The 19,161-nt window shown below is 42.1% G+C and overlaps 1 protein-coding gene across 1 annotated transcript in view; it reads right to left on the bottom strand.

Moving 5' to 3' along the window:
- RYR3 (ryanodine receptor 3) overlaps positions 1 to 19,161 on the bottom strand; it is a 396,626-nt gene that overhangs the window by 143,052 nt on the left and 234,413 nt on the right. The window contains 2 exon segments of the mRNA XM_033190880.1: positions 356 to 536; positions 18,628 to 18,763. Coding sequence (XP_033046771.1) covers positions 356 to 536; positions 18,628 to 18,763 — 317 coding nt within the window.

Below are 19,161 nucleotides of genomic sequence, written 5' to 3' on the forward strand. Positions count from 1 at the left end.
CTGTGGGACAAAATACTGAAGGAAACATGCTGAAGTTAGACAAGGAGTAGAACCTTGGTCCAGGCCTTTGCCTCCTACCCCATGGTGATGCTACAGGGAGGCTAAGAGTTTGCCCACTTTGTGATTTCCAGCTGCGCTGAGCAGAGTAGAGAAAATGGAAGGGGTGAAGGTGATGCTGATCACTACGCTTACTGGGAGAGTCAAGACAACCCTGTGCTTGATGAAGTGTAAATGTTTTAGCTGTAATTGTGAAGAACATGTGCTTTCTCTATTACCTCCTAAATCATCCATAAACCAACAATATCTGAGAGCTCACCAATCGTATCTGTGCTGGAAGGCAACTCCTTTCACTTACACTTCTCTTTTGTATCCTTGAGAGGGGAGGTCAAGCGCGGGGTTCTCAGAGATCTTAATGGCACCCTGCATGGCCGCCAACAGTCCGTTTCCCCCCTCACCCCGCAGGGCCGGGCCGAAGCACTCTGGGCGTCTGATGAGCAGCTTGACCACGACGCTGGCATTTTCTTCCACACTTTCACCTAAGGGAGAAAGGCACTGTTTCCTTCTCAATGGAAAGCACAACCCCAGAATTGATTTCTACTTGATGAGGCTGGGAGAACAGTATTTTGTTCAGCTTATCACCTACTCTTTCGTTGGTTTAGGTCAGTCCAGTGGGCAGTGGGAGTGGAGAAGGAACTAAGACATCTGTAACTGATTGTGGTCAGTTAGTTATAAACCCCACTCACTGCACTCGAACCAGCCTCATCTACTCTTAAGATTAGGAGTTGACACTGATGGAGAAAAAGGTGGCTTTGATAAATTGGGTCAGGATCTGTTCATTTAAAGTATTAAGATCAACCATCACAGGACAGGTTTTTACTCTTCAGCTCAGGAGTTTGCACTGTAGAGATTATTTCCATATATTTAGGTCCTCAGAGGGCAGTTAATGAACTACTGAGTCTACCCTGGAATACTGATTCATTCACAAGTGACTTAGCGAACAGAAGAACCTTACATCTTTATTACCTCAGCGAGGGCATAGGCAAATCTGCTTCCTTCCTTGAAAGGAGGTAAGATGGTTACTCGAGCTGGTGTGCTTCAGTTAACGTTTGGGGAAGTGACATATCGGCTTCTGATTCTGTTACCCTCATGCTCTCACAGAGTCTAATACCTACCCTAGGACAGCCAGGTCTGTATGGATAGACTTCAGGTCATTTCTGGAATCATGTATCCAGATGAAGAATCTGGTATGGATAGACTTCAGGTCATTTCTGGAATCATGTATCCAGATGAAGAATCTGCTTGGTAAAGTTTTATTGGTTACTCCTAAACTCGCTCTGTGGGAAGGCAGAGGTTGGAGAATTGTATTCTGTGGCATTTGTTTTTGGATGAACCAGATAACGAAGAAAGCGTCTCATTTCCTGATAAAGTGATTAAGGATAGCCATTCTTTTTTTTTTTTTTTTTAAGTATACTTTAAGTTCTAGGGTACCTGTGCACAATGTACAGGTTTGTTACATATGTATGTCTGTGCCATGTTGGTGTGCTGCACCCACTAACTCGTCCTTTACAGTAGGTATTTCTCCTAATGCTATCCCTTCCCCAGCCCCCCCACCCCACGACAGACCCTGGTGTGTGATGTTCCCCATCCTGTGTCCAAGTGTTCTCATTGTTAATTCCCACCTATGAGTGAGAACATGCAGTGTTTGGTTTTCTGTCCTTGCGATAGTTTGCTCACGTGTCTGTTGGCTGCATAAATGTCTTCTTTTGAGAAGTGTCTGTTCATATCCTTCGCCCGCGTTTTGATGGGGTTGATTTTTTCTTGTAAATTTGTTTAAGTTCTTTGTAGATTCCGGATATTAGCCCTTTGTCAAATATTTTATTCTCAATAAAAAAATATACCTCTGTCTCAGATGAAATCCTAATTTGTATCTGAGAATTCATCTCTGAGCCAAGACTCAAGGGCGAGACTTTTTTCATGTCGTGTTAGCTAAAGCCTAAAGAAAAACTTCTCTACAGAATCACAAGAGGTACCTCATTTGTGTCTGAGAATTTATCCCTGAACCCAGTACTCAAAGGCAAGACTTTCTGATGTTATATATTGCAAGCTTGAAGAAAAACTTTTCTACAGAATCATAGCGTATTTCCTGGAGAACTGAGAGATAACAGAGGTTACAATGTGATACGCTGTTGTATTATTTATTCTTGTGCAAAAAATTACCTCAAATATTGGCAGGCTAGAACAATAAATGTTATCTCGCAGTATTTATACAGGCCAGGGATTTTGAAGTGGCTAAGCTAGGTGGTCCTGCCTTGCGATCTCCCATGAGGTGGCAGCTGCCGTCTTCCGAAAGCCTGTCTGGGACTGGAGCATCAGCTTCCAAGTTCACTCACACAGCTGTTGGCAAGAGGCCTCAGCTGCATACTGGATGTTGCGTGGAGGCCTCAGTTGCACACTGGGTGTTGGGTGGAGGCCTCAGTTTCTTACCATGTTGACCTCTCCACAAGGCTGCTTGAGTGTTCTCATGATGTGGCAGCTGGCTTCCCACAGAGCAAATTATCCAGAAGGACAGTAAAGCAGAAGCCAAGCTGCCTTTAACAACCTGGTCACTTATTGTCACTCTGTTATATCCTATTCATTAGAAGTGAGTCACTAAGTCCAGCTCACATGTAAAGGGAGAATTAGGCTCTGTATTTTGGAGGGAAGAGCATCAAAGAATTTATAGACATATTTTGAAACCACCTTAGCAGTTTAAGTTCTATTTAATAAAACATTTTATGAATCAACTTAGAAGTGTTGGGAGTAAAGCATTTTTTTTTAAGAGACAGGGTCTAGGGTCTGGCTCTGTCACCCAGGCTGGAGTGCAGTGGCGTGATCTCAGCTCAGTGCAGCCTCACCCTCTAGGGTTCAAATGATCCTCCCACCTGAGCCTCTTGAGTAGCTGAGACTACAGGCACATGCTACCACAACTGGCTAACTGCTATTGTTGTATTTTTTTGTAAAAACCGGGTTTCACCATGTTGCCTAGGCTGGTCTCAAACTCCTGGACTCAAGGAATCCTGCCTTGGCCTCCCAAAGTGCTGGGATTACAGGCATGAGCCACCACATCCTGGCAGAGCATCTGAATGAGAACCCAGAAAAATCTAACTTCTTGTTCCAGCTTTTTAGTTCATCACTGTGTGAGTACGCACACTGCACAATCTTACTGGGTCTTTCCCCTGTGCAGATACGCATGCTCCATCTGGTTTTAGAGTGACTCTGTTAGTCTAACTCAGATGCAGAGATTTCTCCCATTATGCTCAGAGGAATGGGGATGGGGTGAGGTGGCAGCTGAGCTTGCTGTCTGAATGCTTGAAATTAACTCAGGCTCACCTCTCACACTACACTCAATCTTGAACATACCGAATGTGTCTCACAGCCCTGAAGAGTCTACCTCAGACCGCAGGTGCAGTCCTGTCCTAGAACTTGGCTTGCTGACATCCTCTTTTATCACTCAAGCTTTTGCACTGTGGGCAAAATCCAAGATTGTAAGCACGTACCACTCTAAGTTTTAGAATTGTGTAGCTCCATCCAGAAAAAATGTTATTAAACTGAATTTAAACAGCTAATCAGCTTCCATTCATGGTTTTACAGCTCGATCCTTCAAGAGTCTAAAATTTGTGTAAAGAACTTTGTCTTCGAGTTCTATCCAATGTATCACACATCCAAAAACAATCGGTTTTTATGAAACCAGAATCCATGTGAAGAAAATTCTCAGGAGATACTAAAAGGGTAAAATTATCATAATAACGGGATGGTGGAAAGAATCAACATATTCTGGAAAAAGAGAAACCAAAGAGAGCTTGAGAGACACTGCACAGTTTGTAGAAGACCTCAGAAAAGGCAATGATGCCGAGTGCTGTGCCCATGCTCTCCTACCAGTTGGGCCTACCATTTATACCTAATATAGTCTACTCACAGGAGGGACCCTTACAGAAAAGCACCAGGAGAATCTACATTGTTAAAAGCCAGTGGTTTCAGAGATAGATGTATCTCACAGTTCACTACCTTCGAATGGTTTTGGCCTCCAGTACTTATCAGGTAGCACATACATCAGCCCTCTCAGTTGTAATTTCTCACTACAAGAATAATAAAGCGAAAACACTGACGTTTTAAATTTAAAAAATGGAGGAAAAAACCCAACTCTGTTAATCAAGCTTATTTAAATACTATACTCAGATTCTTTCAGTTACCTGGTGGAAATGCTTGTGGGTCAGTCACCGATTTTACCAGCATGTTGAATTCAACTTCGCTTTCCCCACAGTGATTGGTATCATGAAGTTGGTGGGATATAAAACCACAATACGCAGAAGCTGAAAAATCAGACTGTGAGTTCTACATTGAGCTTTCGATTGAAATTCATTTGCCCAATTAGCCTTATTTTATTCGAGTCTCAGGCCTTCAGAACTGAACTAATTGGGTCTGTTCCTGCAAGTGACCCAGGAAGCCAGCCCTTGATTACTGAATTTGTGGACATCTGTGGAGAATGCAGAGCACACTCTAAGAGGAAGGAGCTGAAGTGTAACCATTGCTGCTAATTAGACACGGGACCAACCAAAAGAATTTCCAAAGGCTTCCCAAGGCAGAGAGGATGGCATGATTAGGAAGGAGAGACAGTCTCTTTCCAATTACCTGTAGCTCAGCAAGCTTGACTACTAACAAATCCAATGTGGTAAAGCCAGATACTGACCTGGAGGGCATTTTTCAAGAGGGAAGAGAGAGACTTGAGGTAAATCAGTTTTGCCCAAGGGCTTGCAACAATGCTTTTTGCTTGAGTTCTCATATGAATAATGAGCTTAATAACAGCATGAATGTTCACAGTGCCTTGCTTCAAAGGCTTCAACACTGTCTTCATGTTACTATTTTCTTTTCAATACTTTTGAACAGTTGGATGGAAATGGAAACGATTCTCCCCGTTTTACCCTGGTAAAACACTCATACTCACCACAGGGATAGTTAGCAGGGATACAATGATTTAATCTTCAGCCCATCACTTTTCTCACTCTCTCTATTCTAATTCTAGTTTCTGTTTTAAAGTTTCATTGTCTGGAACACTGTTCTTCTTCCCATTCTTCTGATGTAAACCCTCAACTTAGGTGACTCCATTTCATCCTTCAGGAGGAGCTTAAACATGGGAACCCCAGAGGACCCATTCCTCTCAAACATCCTGTCCTCTTCCTTTGTGCCTGCTTTCCCTGTGAGACTGTACATGCCATAAGAACAGGACCCTATGTCTGAATTATCTAACACTGTGTGCTCAAGGGTCTTGCTAACATCTGGCATATCACAGGCATCCAAAGAATATATTTTTTCAGTAAGTCAACAGACTTCATTGAGACTCAAGGTAGAGACTTGAAATGACTGGATGGAAAACCAAAGGTGGCTACCCATTGTTGCATTATAAAATTATCAGCCTCTGTTTACAAGAGCCTGCATCATCTACTACCTCAGATTTCAATTAGTCCTAAAGAAAAGAAACATATTCTCAATCAAGTTCCACCTCAGTAAGAGAGAACACAGGGCTCCAGCATGAATGAATGTACTCATACTCATTTAATTAATTTAGAGAATCAGAGGGGCAGGATAATGGCCAGGATCCAACACCTCTTTTTGCTAAATGCCATCTTTGATAGGGTGCCAGGCAACTTGTATGAACTAAGTATGGTATGTCCAAATAGTAAGGACATACCATCTTCTTTTTAGGGCCTTCCAGCCTGGGAAGGGATTAACTGGAGATGTGTCTATGAACCACTGTGATAGCACAGAGAGCAAACCAGGAATTGTTTGCCCATTTACTAATGAATTCAACTATCCATTGAGTCCATACTACACGCTAGTAACTGATCTAGAGACAGCAGACAAGTAGTGACAAGGACAGTCAAGCCTGAATCCCGGAATGAGACTAGTGGAACAGGACTACCCCAGCAGACCTGTGGACCTGCAGCAGAGCTTTCCTACCACCTTGCAGATATGTAAGAAATAAATGCTTATTATTTTATGCCTTTGAGATTATGAAGTTATTATGTAGCAGATACGGGCTGATATAAGAGAGTAGAAGGAGGGAATTCAGTTCCTATGCAACTTAGAGTGGCCCAGGTATAAGATAATAACAACTTGGAGTAGAAAGTGGCCAGTGGAGATGGAGAGAAGATAGATTTCCAATATCTTTTAGATGCTGAATCAACAGAACTTGCTGATGGACTGAATGTGGGAATAAGGAAAAAAGTTGATTTAAGGATGCTCTCTAGACTTAGTCTGAGTATCTGAAAAGTTGGTGGAGCTAGTTAAGGAGATGGAGAATCCTCACGGAAGAACAGGTTTTGGGTGGTAATTACATACTCAGCTTTGAGATGTACAAAATTTAAGATGCATATGAGACCTCCAAGTAGAAATATCAAGTAGATAACCAGGATATACAAGTCTGGGGCTCCGGGAAGAGGACAAAGCTGGCAAAATACATTTGGGGATCATCAGTGTATACATGGAATTCAAAGCCAAGGGACTGCATGAAATCATGCCAGGGTGGATGGCGCAGTAGTAGCCCAGATATTCTGAAGACCAGTATTTAATCACAGAATGGTGCTAAAATTTTGCCCACGTGTCTAGAGTTTGGGTCTATGTGGGTTTTTCATGAAATATGCCAAATGAAAATTGAATGCAATAGAAACCTGGAGTCAGAATTGAGGTGTGCTCTGACAAAATACAGGCATTCTCAACAAGATGATGAAAATCAGCCTTTGATGAGCACAAGGGTCATAATAATGCCATTCTGTGTGAATAATGTTGATGAAGCAGATTTTTTTTTTGTTTCATTCAGCTTAATTCCATAGTTTTATTGAAGTATCAGGCTTCGTTTACTACTCTTATCCATGAAATGGTTGATGAGACCCACATACATATATTAAGTAGGTTCTGGACTTTTTTTTTTTTTAACTTTTATTTTTTAAATTGACAAGGTTCTGGACTTTTGAGTCCACTGCCAAGATACTCAGTTACCACTACCGCTGGAATCCCACAGGGGCCTTGGAGGCAAGCTTCTGAGAAATTTGCTCAGTGTGAAAAGAATGTAGTTGACATCCTTTCACCCCAGCCAGCTTTCCTCATTTTGGTGCTCTGGGCCTAGGTTTGCCACTGGCTTCTTTATTTGAGGAATTTATTTTCTATTACTGGTAGCGTTTTGACTGTCTACTTATTTCTGGACTTTGATGCTGTGTCACTTTGAATTTTTACAGATGGAGGCGCATTTCCTTGCCTCTGTCACTATAAGCCCTTTACCTGTCTGATAGATTTCCTTTCCTGTTCTCAGGTGTAAAGATTCCAGGAAGTCCAGTGGGAGAATGAAGAAGGTGGGGTATATGCAAGATTGTACAAGCTTTATACTATGGCTTGAATGATGGTACCCCTCCAAAATTTATGTTGAAACTTAATCCCTAATGCAACAGTGTGTTAGGCCATTCTTGCATTGCCATAAAGAAATACCTGAGACTGAGTAATTTACAAAGAAAAGAGGATTAGGCTGGGTGTGGTGGCTTATGCGTTTAAACCCAGCACTTTGGGAGGCTGAGGCGGGTGGATCACGAGGTCAGGAGATCGAGACCATCCTGGTTAACATGGTGAAACCCCATCTCTACTAAAAATGCAAAACATTAGCTGGGCATGGTGGCGGGCACCTGCAGTCCCAGCTACTCAGGAGGCTGAGGCAGGAGAATGGTGTGAACCCGGGAGGCGGAGCTTCCAGTGAGCTGAGATCACACCACTGCACTCCAGCCTGGGCGACAGAGCGAGACTCCGTCTCAAAAGGAAAAATAAAAAAGAAAAAGAAAAGAGGTTTAATTGGCTCATTGTTTCTGCTGGCTGTACAGGAAACATGGTGCCAGCAACCGCTTGGTTTCTGGTGAGGCCTCGGGAAGCTTTTACTCATGGCAGAAGGTGAAGGGGGAGCAGGTGTCTCACATATAGAGAAGGAGAGAAAGAGTGGGAGGAAGGTACCACACACTTAAGCAACCAGAGCTTATGAGAACTCACTAGTGTGAGGACAGCACCAAGCCAAGAGGCATTTGCCCCTGTGATCCAAACACCTCCCACCAGGCCCCACCTCTAACATTAGGGATGACAATTCAACATGAGATTCAGAGGAGACAACATCCAAACCACAGTAAACAGTATTACAAAGTATGGCCTTTGGGTGGGCAAAGGATATGAACAGACACTTCTCAAAAGAAGACATTTATGCAGCCAACAGACACATGAAAAAATGCTCATCATCACTGGTCATCAGAGAAATGCAAATTAAAATCACAATGAGATACCATCTCACACCAGTTAGAATGACGATCATTAAAAAGTCAGGAAACAACAGGTGCTGGAGAGGACGTGGAGAAATAGGAACACTTTTACACTGTTGGTGGGAGTGTAAACTAGTTCAACCATTGTGGAAGACAGTGTGGCAATTCCTCAAGGATCTAGAACCAGAAATACCATTTGACCGAACAATCCCATTACTGGGGATATACCCAAAGGATTATAAATCATGCTGCTATAAAGACACATGCACATGTGTTTATTGCTACACTATTCACAATAGCAAAGACTTGGAACCAACCCAAATATCCATCAATGATAGACTGGATTAAGAAAATGTGGCACATATACACCATGGAATACTATGCAGCCATCAAAAAGGATGAGTTCATGTCCTTTGTAGGGACATGGATGCAGCTGGAAACCATCATTCTGAGCAAACTATCACTAGGACAGAAAACCGAACACCGCACGTTCTCACTCATAGGTGAGAACTGAACAATGAGATCACTTGGACACAGGAAGGGGAACATCACACACCAGGGCCTGTTGTGGGGTGGGGATAGGGGAGGGATAACATTAGGAGAAATAACTAATGTAAATGACGAGTTGACGGGTGCAGCACATCAACATGGCACATGTATACATATGTAACAAACCTGCATGTTGTGCACATGTACCCTAGAACTTAAAGCATAATTAAAAAAAAAAAAAAAAAAAAAGAAGTGTGGACTTTGGGAGGTGATTAAGTTATAAGGATCTCTGCCCACATGAGTGGGATTAGTACACTTATACAAGGGTTTAAAATTGAAGGGATATTCTCTTGCCCTTCAACTGATTCTGCCATGTGAGTACACAGTGTTCCTCCTCTCCAGAGGATGCAGCAACATGGTACTATCTTGGAAGCAGACAGCAGCCCTCCCAGACATCAATCTTTACTGGTGCCTTGTTCTTGAACTTCCCAGTCTTCAGAGCTGTGAGAAATAAATTTCTGTCTTTATAAATTATCCAGTCTCAGGTATTTTGTTACTGCAGTATAAATGGACTAAGATACCTTATAGTTAGTACAAAGGTATAACATAGATGTTAACAATCCAACTGCAACTAGCCATATCTCAAATGTACCTTATATTCTACCTTCTTATCACTCTAGCATGATGTGTCTCCTGAGTACAACATTGCGATGTTGTTCCTATTTGTCTTAAACTGTTATTTAAATCTTTTGCCACTGGTTAATTTTTCAAGAGTTTGCCGAATCTTTTCAACTGTTTTATAAATTTGAGAACAAAACTATGTCTCACACATTTAGCCCTAACCATGCCTAGTCTAGTACCAATCACACTGAAGAATGGTTAACATGCCCTTTCTGACTCTAAAAACATGAACACAAGGGCAGAAATAAACCAGATGATTCTTAAGTGTCTACACCTTATATACCCTTCAAAGCTGAGATGACACTTTGTACTCTCAACCCAAAAAGATGTATGTCTCCCAGCACAACAGTCTATCCATATGCTCCCCCTATAGGACTCTGTTAAACTATATCCATTTATTTCAAGATGTTATTCAACACTTGCCTTCTTCCTTATGCATCCCTTGACTAATTCTACCAGATTCCAACAAACACCATCATTTTGGCATGCCAACAGTCCCATGTGTCACCATGTAGGTAGGTGTGGTTGATTATAAAGTTTTTAGTAACGATTCCACACATGTTTCTGACCACTGTACTTGGGTTTTCTCTGCTTCTTGCTTTGAGTTGCAGGAAGTGACTTCTGGGCAGGACTTCTAGAGCATCACGTTTCATGGCCCCTCATAGACTCTTCACATGTCACATGATGGATGCCCAAGTTATGCCCGCTGATAATAAATCTACCTAGGAAAGCAGATTCAGCAAAACTAGGAGACATTATGTTCCTTAAACTAAGTCCGTAGTCTGGGGAAGATATCGCTGTAATTCTCCAAGGACGCTAAGAAAACACAGAATAACTTTTCCATTTTCTTGTGGATAGGAAATCTTTTCCTTCTCAGAATCTACAATAGGAAGGGATTAATCTCAGACACCCTAACATATCTGTGCTTAGCCTGGCTACAGTGTTTGCAACTGCCAGGAAAATAGAAGCTTATCGACTTCATTACTTTCAGAGTTAAACACAACCCAAAAATTCTCAACAGCTAATAAAAATAAAGAGAAGCAAATTACATGCCTTAAAACATTTTCTTAAAGACAAATATTTAAGAAGATTTACTACAAACGTTAAGAAATAATAGTAAAATAATGTTAGAAAGAGTTTTCTCATTCCATTATTTTGATATACTAAAAGTTTTGATTTGGCTTAAAATTTTTAAAATTAGCACCAAACAGTGATTAAATAATACGACAATTTTTGACAAGCTCAAAGGAGAAAATGTTGCTTTTCCTTGTTCATTAGGGAGACAGGAAGACAATAGTGTACAACGGTTCATAAAGTTTGGCCTCTGGAATCAAACTGCTTGATTCAATTTCTGGCTTTACTTTCTATTACCTATGAGACTCTGGGCAAGGTATTTAATCTAAGCTTCAGGGTCTTCATCTATAAGATGAAGATAATTGTATCCACTTGTTGTGGTCTGAATATTTGTGTCCCCTGACCCTCCAAAATTCATGTTGAAATCCTAACTGTTAAGGTGACAATATTAGGCAGTAGGGCCTTTGGTGGGTGATTAAGTCATAAGGGCAGAGCCCTCATGAATGGGATTTGTGCCATTATAAAAGAGGCCCCAGAGAGCTGCCTTGCCTCTTCCACCATGTGAGAACACAGTGAGAAGGCACCATCTATGAACCAGAAACCTCACCAGACACTGAATCTGCCAGTACTTTGGTCCTGGACTTCTCAGCTTTCAGAAGTGTAAGAAACAAATTGATGTTGTTTATAAGCTACCTTGTTTATGGTATTTTGTTACGGCAACCTGAACAGCCTAAGATGCTTCCCTCATTGGATTGTCGTATAATTTATGTTAATATATGTAAAAGTGTTTGGAACAGTGCCTGGCACATGGTAAACGCTCAATAAGTGTTAGCTGTTATCATCCTCACCACAATCCTCGCCACCCGCATCATCACTCACCATCATTCACCACTCAGCCTTACAATCCTGTATGACCATGCACCATCCAAACATCATATCCCATCATCACCATCATCATCACCCACCACCATCACCATGTCTACCTTCACTAACCACCACCCACCTCAATCACCCTACAACTCACTATAGCCACTGACCGACTATCATATTCCACTATCACCAGCATCATCACCATTCATCACCCACTATCACAGCTCCCACTACCACTCACCATTACCCACCATGAACACCCCTACCACCCACCATCGTCTACCACCACCCACCATGAATGCTCCCATCAGCTGCCACGATTTCTTATATCACTTTGATCTTTCATTGCTGAGCAGAGGTCACAAAAGTATCCAGAAAGTCCTTTTGAATCACCTTTTAGACAGAAGGACTGATAAAGGGCTTCGAGATCCCAAAGAAATCTATCTGTTACAGTTTTCCCATTTCAAATGCCCTACCACTCTCATAAAGGTCATGAACAACAACTATCATAACTATAAGTTTATAAGGTTTCCGGCACTGGGCTGATCTGAGTTTTCCAGGGATTATTTCATTTAAGCCTCACAACTCTGTGAGGCATACATTATTATCATCTCTGTTTTACATAAAAAAAAGCACTGAGGTTAGGTATTTTAACTAACTTGCTTACATTCACACAACTAGCAAATGATAGAGCCAAATTTGAACCCAAGATACTCCATTCTCCAGCCCAAACTCCTCTGTAACATTCTGTTGTGATTGAGCCACTATTCCTCCTCCTAAGTATTCAGAAATATTCTCATTTTTCTTTTTCATACTCTCCATATTTTTTTTTTCATGCCTTTGCCTGTGGCAACCTACTGTGAAGCATTTGAGCTACCGATGGACTGCAAATCTACTTAGTTCTAATCTGTTGATTGATGGATTTCTATCCTATAAATTCAGTTAAGGGTATCTCTATATGGGTATCGTACACAGAAAAATCAATACAATGTGACCCAAGCCAAGCTTATTACTTTCCATCTCAAATCATTTTGCTTCTTCTGACATCTTTCTTTCTCTCTACCCTCAAATCTCTAAGCTTCAATGTGACCGCTGTACCTCTGTTCCTTTTCTCTCAACATACCTAGGCTCCGCCATCATCATCACCATTCAGTCCTTGATACAGTTTGGACATTTGTCCCTGCCCAAATCTCATGTTGAACTGTCATCCCCAATGCTGGAGGTGGGGCCCGGTGGGAGGTGTTTGAATTGTGGGGGCAGATGCCTCACGGCGTGGTGCCGTCTTCACGATAGTGAGTTCTTCAGAGATTGTGGGGAAAAGAAAGAGAGATCAGACTATCACTGTGTCTATATAGAAAGAAGTAGACATAAGAGACTCCATTTTGTTCTGTATTTGAGATTCTGTTAATCTGTGACCCTACCCCCAACCTTGTCCTTGCAACATACATGTGCTGTGGTGACTCAAGGTTTAACGGATTTTGGGCTGTGCAGGGTGTGCTTTGTCAAACAAGTGCCTGAAGGCAGCATGCTTGTGAAAAGTCATCACCATTCTCTTAATCTCAAGTACCCAGGGACCCGTACACCGCCAAAGGTCGCAGGGACCTCTGCCTAGGAAAGCTAGGTATTGTCCAAAGTTTCTCCCCATGTGATAGTCTGAAATATGGCCTCGTGGGAAGGGAAGGACCTAATCGTCCCCCAGCCTGACATCCGTGAAGGGTCTGTGCTGAGGAGGACTAGTATAAGAGGAAAGAAGGCCTCTTGGCAGTTGAGATAGGGAAAAGCATCTGTCTCCTGTCCCTCCCTGAAAATGGAACATTTCTGTGTAAAACCCGATTGTAAGTTCTGTTTACTGAGAAAGGAGAAAACTGCCTTAGGGCAAAAGGTGGGACTTGCTAGCACAATGCTGCTCTTTATGCACTAAAAAGGTTTATGGAGATGTTTGCATATGCATATCTACCCACAGCACTTTTCCTTAAACTTATGTCACAGAGATCTTTATTCATGTCTTACTGCTGACCTTCTCCCTACGATGATCCTGTTATCCTGCTACTTCCCTTTTTCTAAGATGGTAAAGATAATTATCAATAAATACTAAGGGAACTCAGAGACTGGTGCTGGCATGGGTCCTCTGTATGCTGAGCGCCGGTCCCCTGGGCCCACTTTTTCTTTCTCTATACTTTGTCTCTGTGTCTCATTTCTTTTCTCAAGTCTCTCGTTCCACCTAACGAACGAAGGCCCACACGTGTGTAGGGGCAGGCCACCCCTTCAGAGATCTGGCCATTTAAAAGTGTGTGGCACCTCCTCCTTGCCCTACGCCTGCTTTTACCATATGATGTGCCTATTTCCCCTTTACCTTCTGCCATAATTGAAAGCTCCCGGAGGCTTCACCAGAAGCCAAGCAGATGCTAGCAACATGCTTCCTGTAAAGCCTGCAGAACCACAAGCCAATTAAACTTCTTTTATTAATAAATCATCCAGTTTCAGGTTTTGTTTTTTTATGGCAATGCAAGAATGGCCTCATACTGAAAATTTGTATCAAAGAGTGGGGTATTGCTATAAAGACACCTGAATATGTGGAAGCAGCTTCAGAATTGAGTAGGCAGCAGAGACTGAAAGCGTTTGAAGCACTCAGAAGAAAATGACAGAAAGTTTGAACTTCTTGAAGACTAGTTAAAGGGTTGTGACCAAAGGGCTGACAGTGAAGTCCAAGCTGCTGAGGTCTCAGATGGAAATGAGGAACTTATTTGGAATGGGAGCAAAGATCATGCAAATTATGCATTAGCAAAGAACTTGGCTGCGTTGTGTTCACGCCTTAGGGATTGGTGGAAGTTTGAATTTGAGAGTGATGACCTCGGGTATCCCGGTGGAAGACGCTTCTAAGCAGCAAAGTGTTCAAGAAGTGGCATGGCTGCTCCTAACAACCTGTGTTCAGATGTGAGAATGAAGAAATGACTTAAAGTTGGAAATCTATTTAAACAAGAACAGAGTGTAAAAGTTTGGAAAATTTGTGCCTGGCCATGTGGCAGAGAAAGAAGCAGCTTTTTCAGAAGAGGAAATCAAGTGGCAGGTAGAGCAACTACTTACTAGAGATATGTGCATGACTAAAAAGGAGCCAAGCGCTAATATCCAAGACAGTGAGGAAAAGGCCTCAAAGGCATTTCAGAGACCTTCACGGCAGCCCCGCCCATCACAGGCCCAGAGGCTTAGGAGGGAAGAATTAATTTGTGGGCCAGGCCCAGGGCAGCCTCATGACATTGCTCCCCATATATCCTGGCTGCTCCAACTCTATCTGTGGCTCAAATGGGCCTAGCTATAGCTCAGGCTGCAACTTTGGAGAACACAAGCCATAATTCTTGGCAGCTTCCATGCAGTGTTAAGCCTAGAGGTATGCAAAATGTAACAGTGGAGAACACTTGTCAGCCTCCACCTGGATTTCAGAGGATGTATGGAAAAGCCTGGGTCCCCAGGCAGAATCCTGCTGCAGGGGTGGAGCCCCACAGAATACCTCCACTAGGGCAGTACAGAGGGGAAATATGGGGTTGGAGGCTCCATGCAGAGTCCCTCCTGGGGTACTGCCTAGTGGAGCTGTGGGGAGGGGCTACCACTCTCCAGACCCCAGGATGGTAGATTCACTGGCATGCCTATAGTCCCAGCTACTTGAAAGGCTGAGATGGGAGGATTGCTTGAGCCTGGGAGGTTGAGGCTGCAGTGAGCTGAGATTGTACCACTGCACTCCAGCCTGGGTGACAGAGCGAGACCTTATCTCAAAACAAACAAACAAACAAACAAAAAAAGGTATGGCACCTCCAGCCTTTCCACTCTCTCCCTCTTCTTCCTGCTTTCACCATGTGACATGCCTATTCCAGCTTTGCCTTCTGCCATGATTGGAAGCTCCCTGAGGCTTTACTGGAAGTGTAGTAGATACTAGCACCATGTTTCCTATAAAGCCTGCAGAATTGTAAGCCAATTAAACTTCTTTTCTTAATAAATTATCAAGTCTCAGGTATTTATTTATAGCAATGCAAGAATGGCCTAATACAGTCCTATGAATTCCACCTCTGTAATTTGTTTGAAATGTATCTCTTCCACTCCCTTTTACCAACACCCTAATAATTTATAAACTCATTATTCTAACCTGAGCATAGAACCCATGAGTGGGTATCAACCCATCAGTCTCTCTTCTGTTAAAAAGTTTTGCAGTTCTCTACACACTGAATCAATACTAAATTTTCAACTTGGCATTTAGGTTTTCCCCATTATAACCACCTACCTTTTAAATCTCATGTCTTACCACTGCCATCCATGCAGCTACCCTCCAGACTGACAGATCATTGGGTATCTTAGTCTGTTTTGTGCTGCTACAACAGAATATCAAAGACTAGGTAATTTATAAAATATAGAGGTTTATTTGGCTCATGGTTCAGGAGGCTGGGAAGTCCAAGATCAAGGGGGTGCACCTGTTAAGGGCCTTCTTGCTGCATCATAACACGGCAGAAGGCATCGCATGGCAAGAGTGTGCACAAGAAAGCAAGATATTGAACTTGTGGCCTCAAGCCATTTTATAACGGGCATTGATCCATTCATGAGGTGTTAGGTCCTCATGACCTAACACCTCCAATTAGGCTCCATCTCCCAACTCACAGGATTGTTTCTAAAACATTGTTTTTAGGGGACACATTTAAACAATAGCACTAGGTTTCCTAAGCGCAGCATGCTTTAGCCTTTGAGCCACTGTACATGCTGCTCCTCAACTGAATCTATGTATTTGGAAACTTGACCTTTCAAAGCTTATCTCTAACATCACCTCCTCCATTAGGCCTTTTCTGATCTCCTCAATAAGTTTCCCCTCTTGAACCCCTTCAGTGCTCTCTCCCTGCCTTACTCCACTTATTTTTATTGTAGTGATCTCTGTCCATGTCTACTCCCCTTAAAAGACTGAAAATTCTTTGAAAGGAGAAGCCGACATCCTTTGCCAAAACTAGACATGGCTCTTGTTAGATATGAGTTCTAAATTTCTTTTCAAAGAATGAGTATGTCCGTATGTTCAATACTTTGTCTTCCAGTTTTAAACTTCCTCGTAAAGCAAACTTTTTCGATTATCTACTCCACCCTGACTCATTCTGATCACCTTTTCCACCCTAACTCATTCCAATTACCTGCTCCCTGCTCTGTCTTGACTCCCGCCAAAGCACTCACCCTGTCATTCTATTTAAATTAGCCAGTGGGAATTAGTTTAGCCCCTGTGGTCTAACCCTAGCCAATAGGGGAAGGACACAGCAGCAGGGCCCACGTGCCTCAGGAATAAGAACTCCTTTCCCTCCCTTGTCCGAATGTGCGCTCACCATTGCTCCATCTGTGAGGGCGCACCCTTCTATAGAAGTACCTTGCCTTGCTGAGAATTAAAAAGAAAATTTTATATTCAAGTGCTATTTCTTTTGCGGCATCGAAACTTTATATATATAACACTACTACAGAGACAAAATAAACATTAAACTAAAACCCACAAACGTTTGTATTGATGGGTCATTGTGCCAGAGTTTGTTGCATTATAAAATTGTAGTGCAGAAAATATATTGAAAAGATATAAAATAATCTGAAAACAAAAGGGATGGACCAAACATTTTGGTCTAGAGTTTAGTTCAATATGGGTGTACCTAACCCACAAAAGCAAGTGTTAGAATTTAGGCAGTCTGGGTAGAACGAGAGCCAGTGGATTCCTTTACCCCCACAATCCAGGTAGATGGTCTCATAAAATGACTCAAAAAGCTCTTGATCTTGACTGTGAAGGTGACCAAGATGAATAAATTGGTCCTGGCTTGATCAGATTTGTCTGCAAACAATCTATTTACATAATTTGGTGAGCTGTATAAATTCTTAAAATCCAGTTCATACACCCACAAATTTGCTTTACTCCTACATTAACTCTGCATTAATTCTGGACATGTGATAATTCGGATACAAAGTGAACCAGGCTATTAGAGGATACTCTAAAACTGCCCTCAAGAGAAGAAAATGGAGGTTAACAAAGCTGGTGATAAATACAGAAGGATGCAGTGATGAATACATGGAGAGAAGCAGAGAGAGTTGGTTAGGAAGTTGGCTGGGTGGGTCCCAGGGGAATAAAACACAACCACCTCAAGGCCTGCAATCTAACCAGGACAAGGAGAAAAGAAAACAGTTAAATATTAAGACTATATTTAGTAGTATAAATAGTATAGCTTAGTATGCTGAAGAAAAGTAAGCAGGTGAAATGGGAGGGTAGAGACACAATAAGAAAAGCACTTGGGAATATAATGATCACATTATGTCAACATATTTTGAGACAAATTCTTATACTTAGAACAATTAGCATGATTGTGTGTTAGCTGCAATCTCTCTTTGAGATCACCTAACCTGCTTAGTACAATTTGTTAGCCTGGAACCCCAAACTAAGAGAAGACAGAGGGACTATAAGTATAATGTCAATACAAGTGAATTAGTATTATAACAAAAATTCTTAGGAGACAACGCTTATTTTCAAGAAAGTACCCCACTTATTTTACATAATATTCAACATATCATTCCAGTGCAACTAAAGAATTCTGGTAGTGTTGGAATTCACTATAAATGGGAGGTAGATTGTATTATGAAGAATAACATTTAGGGTTGCTATAGCAATTTTTTTCTCCTGGGAGTTTACTTATCTTTTACGGCTACTCAGTTATACTTGATTTTATTCATTCATCCATCCGTCCATCCATCCATCCATCCATCCATCCATCCATCCATCGAACAGTCCAGGGATCTAGATGCACATATGCATTTAGCTCTGTGAAACAGATGAGGTATCAACTATGATATTCATAAGGTCCCCTTTTACAGTGCAGAGAGGCGACATGTCCAACCCCAGGCAGTGAGTTTCTTGCTGGATCTGGGACTAATGCTCAGTGCTCTGTTCACTTGACTCTACTCTTTATCTTTATCTGGCCTGATTCTCTCTGAAATTTCTCTTGCCGGCCACCAAACCCCTGTGATTCTCCTGGAGATTTCTCTTGCCGGCCACCAAACCCCTGTGATTCTCCTGGAGATTTCTCTTGCCGGCCACCAAACCCGTTTTTGGATCAGAAGCAATGGAAAGGATATCCTTTTCCTTGTACGTATCCATGATCATGCTATTCTGGGTATAAAAGGTATGGAAAAATGCGGGACTCACTGTTCACGAAGACGGCAAACCTCAGGAAGGACAGGTAGCGTTCCCCTTCGATGGGGTTCCAGCCGACGTCAGGGTATCCTTTGGCCAGAAGCATGGGGCAGCTCTGTAGGCCACAGCCTGCCAAGTAGGTCACCACCTGCCAGAAACAGTACAGAAGTGTTCTCTCACACGCATTAGGATGGCTATTAAAAAACACACCTCAAAAAATAAGAAGTGTTGGCTGAGGATGTGGAGAAGGTGGAACTCTTGTGCACTGCTGGTGAGAATGTAAAATGGTACAGCCACTGTGGAAAACAGTACTAGACATCCTCAGAAAATTAAAATCAGAATCAATATCAGAATTAATTAATTCTGATTAAATTAATTAATTAATTAGTTCTGATTTAATTAAATCAGATTAATTAAAATCAGACTTAATGACCCAGCAATTCCACTTCTGGGTATATACCCCCAAATAACTGAAAGCTAAAATGTGGAAGGAGCCCACGTGGCCATTGATGGATGAATGAACGAATAAGCAAAATGTGATATATA

Source organism: Trachypithecus francoisi, unplaced genomic scaffold, assembly GCF_009764315.1.
Source record: "Trachypithecus francoisi isolate TF-2019V2 unplaced genomic scaffold, Tfra_2.0 Lachesis_group3, whole genome shotgun sequence".
Taxonomy (NCBI): Eukaryota; Metazoa; Chordata; class Mammalia; order Primates; family Cercopithecidae; genus Trachypithecus; species Trachypithecus francoisi.